At 40.5% G+C, this 14,721-nt stretch overlaps 1 protein-coding gene across 7 annotated transcripts in view; it reads right to left on the bottom strand.

Moving 5' to 3' along the window:
• Nucleotides 1-1,254: 1,254 nt before the first annotated feature.
• Nucleotides 1,255-14,721, bottom strand: part of ADHFE1 (alcohol dehydrogenase iron containing 1) — a 30,432-nt gene continuing 16,965 nt past the window's right edge. For 3 of the 7 annotated variants that reach the window (XM_006193746.3, XM_014566901.2, XM_032469889.1), the window contains 4 exons: nucleotides 13,184-13,262; nucleotides 12,918-13,014; nucleotides 10,188-10,345; nucleotides 2,553-2,636 (listed from right to left, as the gene is read on the bottom strand). In XM_006193746.3, coding sequence (XP_006193808.1) covers nucleotides 2,553-2,636; nucleotides 10,188-10,345; nucleotides 12,918-13,014; nucleotides 13,184-13,262 — 418 coding nt within the window. Of the gene's footprint in view, nucleotides 2,637-3,508; nucleotides 3,691-10,187; nucleotides 10,346-12,917; nucleotides 13,015-13,183; nucleotides 13,263-14,721 lie in introns of all 7 variants that reach the window. The other 4 variants (XM_032469888.1, XM_032469886.1, XR_004315932.1 and 1 more) reach the window with 3 other exon arrangements.

Here is a 14,721-nt window from a genome sequence, read left to right on the forward strand (position 1 = left end):
GGACCAAAATGAAGAATATTAGGATAAGGAACACGGAGGCTTCCTAAATCTGTTTCTTCATGCCTGACCTTTAAATCCTTCCTCTACAGAGTCATCATCAGTATGAATACCAAACACTCCTGGTGAGTCACACTGAGACAGCTGGTTACTGGTAGAAATGGCATCGAACATTTAAGAGAGACAGAGAATGCATTTTCATATCTCAAATTATTTTACATTGAATTTCCTAAACTCAAAACCTCCCACTAAGGACAAGGTAGCACATAAAATCTAGTCGTAGTATTTTCAAGCTAGAAGAGGCCTTGACTGAATAAAATAAGACTTAGTCAGACCAAGGGACTGGAGTGGAGCCCAGGGCCCTGGACTTCTAGTCTTTTTTTTTTTTTTTTTTTTTTTTTTTTTGTCAGAGAAGGTAATTAGGTTTACTTCTTTCTCTATTTTTAGAGGAGTACTGGGGACAGGACAACATACATGCTAAGCATGCACTCTACACTTGAGCTGTACCCTCCCCACCTCCTGGACGTCTGCTCTTCTGTTGTCCTAAGGGTGCCACGTCATCGTGCAGAACATATTATAAGATGTCTAGAATTTACCTGAACTTTCTTTGGGGAGGGGGTGGGGGACATATGTTTTTGCTGTGCCAAATGTATTTTTGAAACCTTCACTAACAACTTTTACTTAAGTTTCCCGAAGGATCTCAGATGGGCAGAGGGTTTAGCTGTTCTCTGCCTTTTTCACAAAGCTTCTTTCTCAGATTCTCCTAAAAAGCTGGAGGGAATTTTAGCTAGATATAGCCTGCGAGGTATGGCTGAAATTCTTTTGGAACTGTCTCGTGCTTGCCTTTTTGGGCACTTGGCATAAAAAATTTGAACGTTCTGTAGGAACTAAAACTATACCTTCATGATACCGTTTCTAAGTAAAAAAAAAAAAAAAGTACATATATAATTATCTATATATGCATACAAAGTTACTGGGAGAACATATATTTTAAAATTTGGTTATTTTTTTTAACAGTGGCTATCTTTGGATGGTATAATATGAACAAATATTTTCTTGTGTTTCTCTTTGTATTATAGTTTTTGGTACTGAACATATTTTATGTTTGTAATAGGAAACTCCAAATAAACAATATTTAAATGTTATTTTTTAAATCCCAAGGGAATGAAGATGTTTCTAGAGATAAAGTGGGCCTGGGAGGGCTGAATGGCATGGTAATGCCCTACTCATCTATTAAAAAAAAAAACAACCACCCTGTTGTAATTACATACTTATTTGATTGACACTTTAATCCAATTTAAAATACGAATAAATATGCAAGTACACTGAGATCCAGACTGCCAAAGCTCGAGCAGGCAAACCCCAGTGTGGTCACCATTGTGAGGAAAACTCAGCCGTGGACAGTTTCTGTAGACGGGACATGACTGGAGGCAGACGATCAGGCTACTCAGGCTTGACTTGCGTCCTGATGTCTGTAAACCACAACGTGGCCTGGTTTTGAATTCATTTATTCTGAGCACCAGAACCATTTTCCAAAGAGGGAATTACCATGTAGGATATTCGTGTTTTTCTCAGAAGAACAATTTATTCACCAGAGGGTCCACCTGTAATATTCCAGCCCTTCGGATTTGTTTTTGCCTTTTTAATATTAGTTACTAGTATTTTTATAAAATAATATGAATCTGCCCTAAAACAGCAAAGTGATACCTTTCTTTTCTCTTCCCCTTTTAAAAATTAGAAAATATGTGCTTATTGTAACAAATCTAAACAATGCAGATGTTTGTAAAATAAAAAGTGAAAGTATATAATATAAAGTGAACATTTTCTTTTAATTATCTAGCCTCCAAATTCCATTTCTTCAGTGATAACTTTTAATATTTTGATGTGTAACCTTTCTATGTAGATATTGACATATCTTTATATATAATTTGAAAAGTAAAAATGAGACTACTAATATATAACTGTCCCACAACTTACTTTTTCCCTACTTAGCAGTTTATCATGGACGTATTTCTAGTAGGTTTACTTCATTCTTATTAGTAGCTCAATAGAACTCCATTATTTAATACACCATGATTTACTTATCTATATACTATTAATGAATACTTAAATTCTTTCAAATTTTACATTATTAGAAAATGTGCTGCCAGAAATGTCCTTGCCATATTTCTTTACACACTTGTGCCAGTATTCATGTAGGATAAATTTCTAGACAAAGGATTGATTATTGGACATAGGATAGATGCATTAACAGTTTTGATGGATACTGAGTTTTTGCTCTTTTGATACATGGACCAGGGGCAGTCCGCAGGTTTGGGGCAGGTTCTGTGAAGTTGAGCTGGGGGTCCCACATACTGGACATTTGTCCAGCCCATTTTATGGAAGTAGCTGGACTTGGAGCATCAAGGAATCTTCTGCAGGATAAATTTACATCTCATTCAAATTAGTAACAGGTTAAGTTATATGTGGACATGAAAAGACACAGTTCTTGCCAGATCAGCTTCTGTTTTCAGAACTACGATGGCCAATGGTAATTCTTTCCATGAAAATGAAAATTAGTACAGTTTCATTGACGCTTCAAACAGAACAGACAGATCTTCTTCTGACTGAGGGCGTGGTGCAAGCTTGGTGACCCTTTCCTGAAACAGTAAACAAAGAGAGTTACCCAGGGCTATCAAGAGACAGTTCGTAAAAGCAACTAGGTGTGTAAATGAACTTGGTCATTAGAAACAGTGACTAGATAATAGTCATATTTTCAAAAATCCTGTTTCTTGTTTGCTTCGTACCAAGCTGATCCTCAGCTCAGAAGTTTATCAAGTGATGCCTCTTTCCCGCAAAGTTTTCAAAAGGCATTACTCTTGCCTTAGGTCCTGAGAACAGCCTTCTGCTCAAATGTACAGAACCCAGCCAAGCTCGGGAAAGACACCTCCAGCAGTGACCAGCCCTGTGTCGGTCAGCCACCTCTGCCAGATTCTCCGTGCGCGGAGAGCAGCGTGTGCTGCCAAGGAAAACATCTGGTCACCCTTGACTTCAAAGACTGTGTGTTTGTAACTTGGATTTGAGGTATATTCAAAAAGACTTTCACTAGGACATTAGCTTTCAGGCTATGGGCCACAAGTGACTCTTTTTTTTTTTTTTTTTTTAATATTACCTAAGGTTTTATCTCTACCTTCCCAAAAGAATTCAGTGATTTCCTGAATTTCTCTGATGATTATTGAGTGGAGTCGGCAAAGACACCAGCACATCCTACTGCTGTCTACACTCCCGTCAGTGGCTCCTTAATCCCTCTGGGACAGAGGATTAAAAGATACGAAAATGTAGGCCCAAATTTCTAGGCCTAAATGAAATTAAAAAATGTGCCAGTGTTTTGGTCCCATTTTTGTAGGTTTCTTTGTTCTTTTTTTTTTATGACAAGCCCCTGTGTGCAAGCATTGTGGTAGAAGAGGGAAGCTCGGGGCAGAGCCGTGCTCAGCGCCCAAGAGTGCTTGACACGCAAGATGCAGGTGCTCACCAGTTATTGGCTGGATTAATAAAAATGATGGGAGGGAGATGCTGGCATCTCAAAATTCACACGTACAAGGTAGGACTCGGACTCCCGTTTTTCCTTCTCTCAGAAATGACACCCAGTCACTCAGGCAAAAACCTAGGAGTCATCCTTGGTTCCTCCTTGCCTTTCCTACAAGTGCAATCTACCTGCAAAATAAATCCCAAATCTGACCACTTCTCGCCTCCCGTTCCTCCACCACCCGTCTTCGTCACTGTCCACCCCTGCCCTACTTGAAAGGCCTCTTGGAGTTTTGTTTCCACTTTTGCTGCACTATCGCCCCCTAGAGGTCATTCTCCCCACGGCCGCCAGAGCGAGTCTTCCCCTTTACAAATGTGGTCCTCGGCTTAACACTCTCTGAAACCTGCCCACTGCAGTTAGAACAAAACCATGTCCTCTTCGCCCCAGCTGGACCTGGCCCTGCTTCTCACCCAGCGCTGACTCTTCTCCCTCCGTTCATGTCAGTTACACCCACCGTCCCCAGTCCCAAGAAGATGCTCATCTTCACCCGGGCCTTCCCCCAAGCCTACAGTGCTGCTCCCAGCTCTTCCCGTGGTTGCTCCACCACCGATCAGAGGCCGCCTGTGACCACCCTCACTGGAGTGCCCGCCACACTGTCCCACGTGGAATCACTGTCTCATCACCCAGGTTTCCTCCATACCACTAATCACTGTCTGAAATAATTTCATTTGTACTGATTTATACATTGGATTAGCTGTCCATTGCCTATCTTCCTCAGCAGAATGTAAACTCCACAAGGGTGGGGAGGGACTTTATCTTCTTCACTGTATCCCAGACAATTCATGGTATAGTGTAAGACTTCAATAAGTATTTGTGGGGTAAAAGGAAGAATAAAAAGAAGGAAGGATGTATACAAAAATTAACTTTAAATGCACCTAAATGTAAAGAACTACATGTAAGAGCTAAAGCCTGAAAACTCTTAGAAGAAAATGGGAAAATATTCATGACTGCGGATTTGGCAATGATTTCTTGGATATGACACTAAAACACAGGCAACAAAAGAAAAAAACCAGATAAATTGGACATCATCACAAGTAAAAACTTTTATGCATCAAAGGACACTATCAAGAATCTATAAATAATTGCTACAACTAAATAACAAACAACCCAACCAATTCAACTCAAAAGTAGGTAAAGGACTTGAACAGATATTTCTTCAAAGAAGATATGTAAATAGCCAATAAGCACATGAAAAGATGCTCAATATCCTCAGTCATTAGGAAAATGCAAGTTAAAACCTCGAGTTACCACTTCACACCTATTACATCGGCTGCCAAAAAAAAATGGAAAATAACAAATGTTGGTGAAGATGTGGAGAAACTGGGAGCCTTGTGCATCATTGATGGGAATGTATAAAACGGTGCAGCTACTGTGGAAAATAGTTTCACACTTCGTGAAAAAGTTAAACATAGACTTATCCTGTGATCCAGCAATTCTGTTCCCAGGAATATACCCAAATGAATTGAAAGCAGGGGCCAAAAAGAGATACTTGGACACCAGTGTTCATAACAGCACTATTCACAATAGCCAAAGGGTGGAAACAGCCCAGTGTCCATCTGCAGATGAAAGGATAAACAAAACGCAGCATACCCGCACGATGAAATGTTACTCAGCCATATTAAGAAATGAAATTCTGACACACTGAAGACACTGTGCTAAGTGAAGACATGATGGAGACACGAAGGGACAAACATTGCATGATTCCACTTATGTGAAGTACCTAGAATAGGCAAATTCATAGAGACAGAAAGTAGAATAGTGGTTACCAGAGGCTGGGAGAGGGGAGAAGAGGGACTTAATGTTTTCCATTTAGCAGCAGAGCAGAGCGTCCGTTTGGGATGATTAAAAAGTTCTGAGAAGGGATAAATTAGGAGATTGGGATTAACATATACACATTATTATATAGAAAATAGATAAATGACAAGGACCTACTGTACAGCACAGGAACTATATTCAATATCTTGTAATAACCTATCATGAAAAAGAATCTGAAAAAGAATATATATATATACGTATATATATAAATAACTGAATCATTTTGCTGTACACCAGAAACTAACACAACATTATAAATCAACTATCCTTCAATAAAAATAGATAAATTAGAAGAAAGTTCTGGACATGGATAGTAGTGATGGTTGCACAACATTGTAAATGTACTTAATGGCACTGAATTGGACATTTAAAAATGATTAAAATAGTGAATTTTATGTCAGGTATGTTTTACCATAATTAAAAAAAAAAGAATGGATGGACAGATGGGAGAAGGACGGGGGGCAATGCTAAAGAGTATGGTTGAAGCCAAGGTAAAATTTCATGTCCCAGCGCATCTTTTAGAGACCCTAAAGAATTCTGAAAATCCACCGCAAGGCAGAGACATGTTCGTGGTGACTTATGTCTGTATATGTCTGCGGCAGAGACCGGAACTGAAGTTCGGTTTTGCCATGGTCCAAGATTGCCACTTTATTCTGTTCACAGCGGGAGAGAGTCTTATCTGATGAGCTCAGAGGCCCTTAAAACAACCCTGCTCGTCTTTGGGGAAGTAGTTCAGAACTCTCAGCTCAGGCCAAGCTGAGAGATTCTCTTTCACGTTTCTAACCCCCAACGATGGGTTAAATGGGGGCAGCGACATAAAGTTTGTGTTGTATCCTGGCAAATACCAGCTATGCCATATGAAAGCTACCGACTCAGAACTGAGATGTGTTCCAAAACGTGCTATTTATAGACACATGAGACTGAAGGACAGCTGATTAACATGGGCACTGAAATAAATTCAGACTACTACTTTGAGCACATTCATAAAACAACATTTCAGCTGGCCTGTCTGCCAGGGGGTGGAAGTGCTCATTTTGGTAGACAGCTCTCCTCGGTAATGAAATGTTTTGATTTGAAATGTAAATGTTTCTTTCCAGAGGTTTCAGAAGTCCAGCTTGGAAGATTAATTTATTCTCGCCTGCTCCCTCTGCAGCCTGGCCACGGCAGTTGGAAGCCCCTGTACACAGGGCTGCTATTCGCCGCCACCAGTTTGGGCTGTGCTGTTTGGTGGAGAATACTGGCTCGGTTGTTCGTTCCAGAGGAAGCCGATCCCTCCTTGCTGAACATAAAAGAAGCTTTATCAAATGTCGACTACATGCAGTAACCCTTCTGGCAATGTTCTCTGCAGGAACCAGTATATCCCTCTCACTACCTTAAATCCTGTAGCTACTAATAAGTGACGATTAATCTGCTGCATTGGTGAAATCCTGAAGTTGCCATAGCATTCCTATAAAATGTCCACTGCTGCCAAACACAAAACAAAACAAGAAAACCGAACACCTAAAAAAAAGCCAGTTCTTCAACTGCAAAACAGGCAAGCTTATTTCTAAGATTCCTTTGAATATCCCCCTTCCCCCACATCTCTGTCTCTCTCTCTCTCTATGTATATATGTATCTCAAATTGACTTCAACGTCGAACTAGTGCCAGTTAATGAAAATTAACTATTCTTCTCCTAATCATGAAAACATGATCAAAGGGAGGGAAAAAAAGGCAACATACACATTGGGGCCGCTTTATGAATACAGCTTGAGGAAATCCTGGCTTCCTATTTATAGACATGACTTGTATTCGAAAGAGTCAATTCACCTTGCATCTTTTGTGAAACTAAGAAATTGGTTTTGTCTAATTAAGGTTCTGTTATGTGTGATTTCCCAGTATGACATGTGCACTGAGGCATTCGGAGTAATACCTAACTAACTTGCTATTTTAGTGGATGGTCTTGAATGTTAGTCTGAATTTCTTGCTGTTGGGAACAGCTTTTGAAAGTGGAAGTCTGAGCACAGTAGAATTAAAACCGTCAGCACCTGCCAGTCTGTGCTGATGGCTGGAAGATCCATTGCCACCAGCAACTAAATGGCCAAGAATGTCACCCAGTTTCATATGAAAATCATGAATACCATTCTTGGAGGCTGATCAACACAAAGCCCTGAATAGTTTTCCGGGCTAAACAAGAAGAACTTTTCAGAAAACCCCTTGAAGAGTGGACACTTTTGCTGGGACCATGCTATAAGAGCCAGAGGCTACATCAAAATCGTGGTGACCACTTGGTCTCTGGTGTCCCTGGACAGGTTTTCATGACTCCTTATCATTGGCTGAGTCCTACTGAGTCTAAGGAAATTGCTCAAAAAGTGGCCATATTCAGCCATTAAGCTCAAATGGACAGAAGATTTAGGGGGAGAGGGTTACAGGTAGTGCCTATTTAAGATGTTGGCTAGCCCACGCTAGGTGCTGTAGAAAATGGTTGAGCAAAACAGACAGGCTCCTGCCTTCATGGAACTTTAAATCTAGTAGGCTTAGATAAAATAACTGTGATGGTCATATTTTTTATTTGGACCCTTGGACTTACGGGTTAGGACTATGAGTTAGAACTAGGGGGTCTGCTATACTTTGAGACTCCCCTTTTCTCACTCACTTGTATTTTTGAATGCAGCTGAGTTCGCTGGGCCTGACTCTAAGTCAGGGAAACCGGTGGGTCATGGGGCATGTTTGGTTTGTACATAGGAAAATCAGGGGGTTCAACACACACATCCAGATTGCTGTTTTTCCTTAAAAATCTCAAGTTCTGCCAACACTGGGACCTGAATTTATGCTTGGTGATAATAAACTGTAGCTAACAAGCTGCTCACCCAATGAGATGGGTCATGTGCTTTCCAGTTCATCAAAGTCCCCACCACTCCCTGTTGCCTTAAATTACTTTGTTCATTGCTAGGATCCACCTGGTAGATATGGACAGATAAGGCTGTGAACCCAATCCATACAAATATTATCTAAAGTGAGTGGTGAGGTCTTCAGCACTCAAGCACTTGCTTGCTGGAGAAGAAGCCAGTTTGAGGCCTGTGCTTAACTGGAGTGGACTGAGGGAAAAGCACTGCCATGGGTGGTGAGCAGGATGCTGTGTGAGTGGATGTTCTCACTGTCAACTCTGCTCCAGGGTCAGGGATGGATACAGGAACTTTGGGCAGAAGTGCCTTATCCTCATATCCTCATAGTGGTTTTTTTTTTAATTGAAGTATAGTTGATTTACAATATTGTGTTAGTTTCCGGTGTAGAGCGAAGTGATTCAGTTTTAAAGATACGGATTTTTACAGATAATTTTCCATTATAGGTTATTACAAGATATTGAATATAGTTCCCTGTGCTTTACAGTAAATCCTTATTGCTTGTGTGTTTTATGTATAGTAGTTTGTACCTGTTAATCCCATACTCCTAATTTATCCCTCCCCCTTTCTTTCCCCTTTTGTAACCGTAAGTTTATTTTCTGTGTCTCTGAGTCTATTGCTGGTTTGTATATAGATTCATTTATATTATTTTCTTAGATTCTACTATAAGTGATATCATGTGATAATTGTCTTTCTCTGACTTACTTCACTTAGTATGATAATCTCTTGTTCCATCCATGTTGCTGCAAATGGCATTATTTCATTCTTTTTTATGGCTGAGTAGTAGTCCATTGTGTGTGTGTGTGTGTGTGTGTGTGTGTGTGTGTGTGTGTACACACCACATTTTCTTAACCAATTATCTGTTGATGGGCACTTGGGTTCTTTCTGTATCTTGGCTATTGTTAATAGTGCAGCTATGAACATTGGGGTGCGTGTATCTTTTTGAATTAGAGTTTTCATCTTTTCTGTATATCCTTACAGTGTTTAAGTGATCCTTGCCTTTTCCATTTTGGACAGAGGACTAAGTGAGCACTCTAGGCCTAGTAAGCATGGTGTCATCTCATGACTCTGAACTCTGTGATTTATGGTGAATTACAGTGAACGGGGTCAGCCCATTAGGCTCTGGTACTGTAACATAAGGGTATCGGGTCCTAAATGGAAGAGAGGTCCAATGTCGGATAAACTCTCTTCATGAGAACCTTGAGAGGGGAAACTTTACGTCTATTATGATTCTCCCATATAAAGGATAGTTGCTCAGTTTAAATTCTTTAGGAACATATAAATAAATGAAATAGGACTCGAAGTGATAGACTTATGTAAAGATGTCTGTGTATAAAACACAGTCTCCCAAATATGTTAAAAAGTGATTTTGTAATCATCTTAATTTAAAGGCAGGGGGTGGATATAGCTCAGTGGTAGAGTGCATGCTTAGCATGAACAAGGTCCTGGGTTCAATCCCCATTAACTCCATTAAAAAGGTAATAATAAAATTTAAAGGCCATGTCTATTCTTTAAAAAAATAGTAGAAAGTGTAACTTTTTATAATGGAAAATAATAATAGTGGCCTTTTTGGAATAGCTTTACATAGCTTTATAGAGTTCTCTTAAAAGAGCATAAATGGAGAAAAGTGAAATTCTGCTATACTCAAGATAAATTTAGTTGTTTCTGCCTTAAAGTTTTATAAAGGATCCTTTTGTTACAGCGACAAAGTGTCACACATGCCACAGTTTAATGGAAGAATATAAAGGTGAGGGGGCCTTGGTGCCCTCCCACTGGGGAAAGGGAGAGCTGCTGCCTGGTGTGGAGACCTCAGAGCTTCTGGAGGGCCCTGAGGTTTTCATCTCCTCTCCTAAGATGCTCCACATGGACTGTCTCTCTCCCATAGCTGTGTGCTCCCTACAGGGGAGTGAGGATGAGCCGCATCTCTTACCTGGGGCAGCGTTCCTTTCACTAACGCGGGGATATCAGCCTTGGAGTAACCAATGGCAGCTAAGCCATCGTCAACATCCAGATCGAATAAGAATTTCCTCAGTGTGTCTGCCAGAATGGGCCCGGCATCTGGGATCCTGGCAGTGCGGGTGTCAGCCCCTGGAAGACACAAAGCACTGACTGTCGACAGAGAGGAGGAAGCTGGCGCTGCGTGTGATTCAGTCACAAGACAGCTGAATACGTAACCTCTGCCGGCTCCCTCACTGGAGGACAAGGCACCACTGGGCCTCCACGTGGAGGCAGGCCCAGAGGTCAGCCTTGCAGGAGACAGATGGGCCAGGCCAGCCCGGAGCCCCAAGAACCTCCACAGAGAAGTCAGCTGGGGGCCTGACTTGGCTCTCACATTTCCAATGGGCTGCTCGCCCCGTGTGTGGTGGGAAGAAGAGAAACAAAGCCAGGAACAGAGGCACAGGAAGGGGACCAAGAAAGATGGCTGGTGTTTGGATGAGGAGGAATGAGCATCCGTGGGAGGAAGCACAGCTTACGTAACTTTCAAGGCTTGGAATTTGCTGACATCTAGAGGTCTCCATGTTCAGTGCCCTTCCTCACAGCAACATCTTAGGAAACGAAGACAAACCCTTTGCAAACACCTTGTGAGACAAGGACCTACAGAAGTGCAAAAACGTTAACTGCCAAAAAGGAGGAAAATGAGAGAAATGTGTAGGTGTGGCCAGGGAAGGAAATATTTCCTCTCTGTAGCTATAAAACTTTTTTTTTGTACTCTGTTGCCAAAGGGCAGGTTCCTTTAAATATATTTTACAGAACCTGTCAGGCAGAGTTAAGAATATGGAGACTCTCAGAAAGCAGTATTTAACATGTAGATAATAATGATATTGTGAACAAGGGAGAGGGTTGCCAAGGGTGGGCGATTTGTAAGGGCAGAATTTGGACATAATTACTAATTAATACACGAAATCATAGAGGCATCAACTTGGAGGAGCCAGGGGGCTCTGCCCTCTGAGTGGCAGTGAAAAGTTCCCAGAGGAAAGGAACTGATTCCAAACCCTTAGCACTCCTGCCTCCATCCATTCTGATTGGACACATTCATTGCTAGGAAGTGAAACACTCTGTAAATGGACTGGCGCATTTTTGACCTATTATCCAAAATGGCTCATGACCGTAGCTCAAGTCCACTTTCTCTGTATGGGTCAAAAAGAGACTGGAATGCTCAGTTCACCTCCATACCGACTTCATCATTCTGAAGTCAGTCCTAACCTTTCTGTTCTGCAACAGAGAGAACTGTGTAATTAATCCAGGAAAAGGCATAAGTAGAACCAGATACAGAGGTAGCTGCGAAGGCAGCTGGGCAGAAGGTGAACCTCGCCTGACAAGAGCAGCCCGTGTTACACGGCAGCGGCTCGAATATGGGTTAAGTGGTGAGGAGACACACGGTGGGGTGTACGAGGGTTTTATGTTCCTGGGATTGCTGCCATAAGACACACTGTCAAAACCTCCAGGCTTTCCTATGAAGTGTTTTAGAGAAAAAGAGAGGATAGGAAAGAGAATACATTGGCCTAAAGCTAAGAAAAATCCAGGATTACATAGGGAATCAAAACACTGAATGGCTAAGTAGGACCAGAATTTCCTATGCAAGGAGAAGGAACCGGGGGTCCGTCTGGCCTGGGCTTTGTCTAACAGAGGACTCGCTTTCTTAGTGATTCTGTGGGTGGCCTGGAATGTCAGGTTTAGGTTCTCCCAGATTTCCCCACTTACCCTACCTCTAGCCTACTATTTGGGCTCCTGCCTATTTACACTGTTTGCGTAGTTACACAGGACCTGGATCCCAACACAGGGCTCAGCAGCGGCCCCGGTCTGAAAGGGGAAAGGGACACAAGGCCCTCGGAAAAGTCGGCACTGTGTTTCCGGCAGCACGTGCTGGGAACCCGAGCCCAGGGCTTCTTTCAGGAACACTCCCGAGTGTGAGAAGTGGGGGTGCAGCGGCCCCTCGGGAAGGATGTCTGTGGTCATTCCCACCGTCTTGCAAATAATCTCTCCAAATGCTGCTGCTAGAAGAGCAGAATGCAGTTTTCTTTTTAGCTTTTCCCTTTCCTCCCTAAACGCAAGTAGGGGACTAGATGTTTTAAAAGTTAGTCAAACACTTAAGTTTCCTTAAAAGAGCTCTTGTATTAGAAGAATACCAATATTTTACATAGCATGGAAGTGATCCTAGATAAAATTGTATTTCTTGTAAGATTCAAAAGACACTGTGAGTATCTTATTATAGACATTATTTATTCTACAGAACAGCAAACGAATTCTTCTTTGGGGATCTTTTTATAGTTTCTAGTTTTTTAATTTCTCTATAATTGGGAATTGACTGTTACTTCCTGATTTAGATTCATTTTATTTCCTATTAACCAAAGCAAAAATCACTTATAATATTAATGGTATATAAACAGTTTCACTTTCCTTGGGGATAAAAATAGGGGAAATATTATTACTATAAACTTAAGCAATATTTGGTTCCATTTCACTGTTAATAGACTCTTAGAAACATAAAATTAAAGAATTTTAGTGCTAGGTAGGAATTTGGGCAGGTCACTGACATTTTATTATTAAATTATCTCAAAGCAATATTTTTTGGAATTATCCTTTATGGTTTACCTTCAGAAGCAATCCTAGGAAATGCTCCACGTATGTGGATCACAGACTTACGAGTGATGGTTCATACCCAGTATTTCTGCCATCTCCAGGTGCCGCTCAGGAGACATCTGTGCTGTGAATGTGAACACCGCCGGGGAGGTGAGTACCACAGAAAGGCCATGAGGCTGGAGAGAAACAAAACATGGTGACTGATAGGGCAAAGCTGGTCTTCCACCTGCGTATTCTAAATATTAAATATTCACCCTGTAGTCCCAGCAATCAAGAATTGACAAATACATGTATGGCAACTGCAAGGAATCTAAGACTTAATTAAAGAATTTATTATGACTTTACCACCAGTGGGTGATCCACTTTGTAGTCCTTGGCTTTATATTTCTTCACTAAGCCCGAAATTGGGTAAGACATTCCATGGCTAGGAAAGAAAGAAATTCCTTATGTTGACATACAGATACCAGAAATCCAAGTTAACAGCACAAAGATACTCCTGTGGGAGACCCCTTCACAGTCTCCTGACAATATTATTAACCCACAAAGTTAGACATTCTGTTTTCCTTGATTCCTATGAGGATATATTATTACTCAATTGGTATCTGGTGTATTCATGGACAAAACCTCCAAGATGTTCAAATTCAAATGCTCACAGAATTGTATGCCTTTAAAAAATATTGATGCAGAAGTTGCTCCCCAAGTAGACTGGTTAACCTCATTACCTTGAAGAAATCAAGAATTCACCTTAAAGTTTCTATAATAAACTTCAGGGTATGCATTTTCTATCTTGCTCTGCACTGCCTTCGCAGTGTGTTCCTTCACAAACTGAAGATATCGGTGGGTGTTTTATGAGCCAAGACATACTGCAAGCTAGATCTGCCAGTGATCTGTCTTGCCAATGACTGATACGTCCTTTTAAATGCTACGTACTAATGGGAGGTGAATCATACATGATTATTCCAGCCTGCAAGAAAAGGCACGTTGTTTTTTATTTGTGGGGTTTTTTTTTTTTGGTTTGTTTTAATGGGAAAACTCTTTATATCCTCTAAAGTTCTTAGTGAACACACAGGACAATATAACAGTTTACTAGATGACCCAGAGGATACACATTGTGAGAAGTTAATATGTTTACAATTAATATATTGAAATGAAATACTTTATAATAATAAAATGGTCTATTAAGTCTATTCATGTGGGTTATTGGATGACTTTGTTTTTTATTTTCTAAAAGATTTACATTTCATAGAAAGATGAAGTATTTTGGTGGACTGTATGATTAACGTATCCAAAAAAGATGCCTGGTGTGTGTCATCTTTCTCGAGCCAGATCAGAAGCCATTGGTTCCCTGAGTTGTTGTTGGATACTTAGGAAAGTGCTTTACCTTTTTTGGCTCCACAGTATTCAGAAAGTTATTGCTCAGTGTGCTTTCTCTTTTTTTTTCAGTGTGCTTTCATGACGTGAAAGCGTTCATGTAGCTTTCAAAGTACCTTTCTAATGATATCCAATATTTTAGTTTGATTTCTTTTAATGTTATATATATTCTTTATAGAAAAGAAAAATGATATATAATCCTATTTCCTCAAGATAAACATTATAGAATATTTCCTTCTAGGCTTCTTATGCGTATCTTTAACTGATGATCATATTGTGCATTCAGTTTTAAACATTGCTTGTATTACTTAATATTCTTTATAAACATTTTCCATTCTTCTAGAACATTACTTTTAATGGACTTATTTTATTCTTTGAGTATTGCACTTTAGCTAACCACTCCCAAACTGTTGGGAATTTAGGTTGTTCTTAAATTTTTCAATTATAAATAACATTTAGGTGATATCCTTATAAGGAAATTCTTTGGTCATATCATGATTGTTTAATTAGGC

This window comes from Camelus ferus, chromosome 29 (assembly GCF_009834535.1).
Source record: "Camelus ferus isolate YT-003-E chromosome 29, BCGSAC_Cfer_1.0, whole genome shotgun sequence".
Classification (NCBI taxonomy): Eukaryota; Metazoa; Chordata; class Mammalia; order Artiodactyla; family Camelidae; genus Camelus; species Camelus ferus.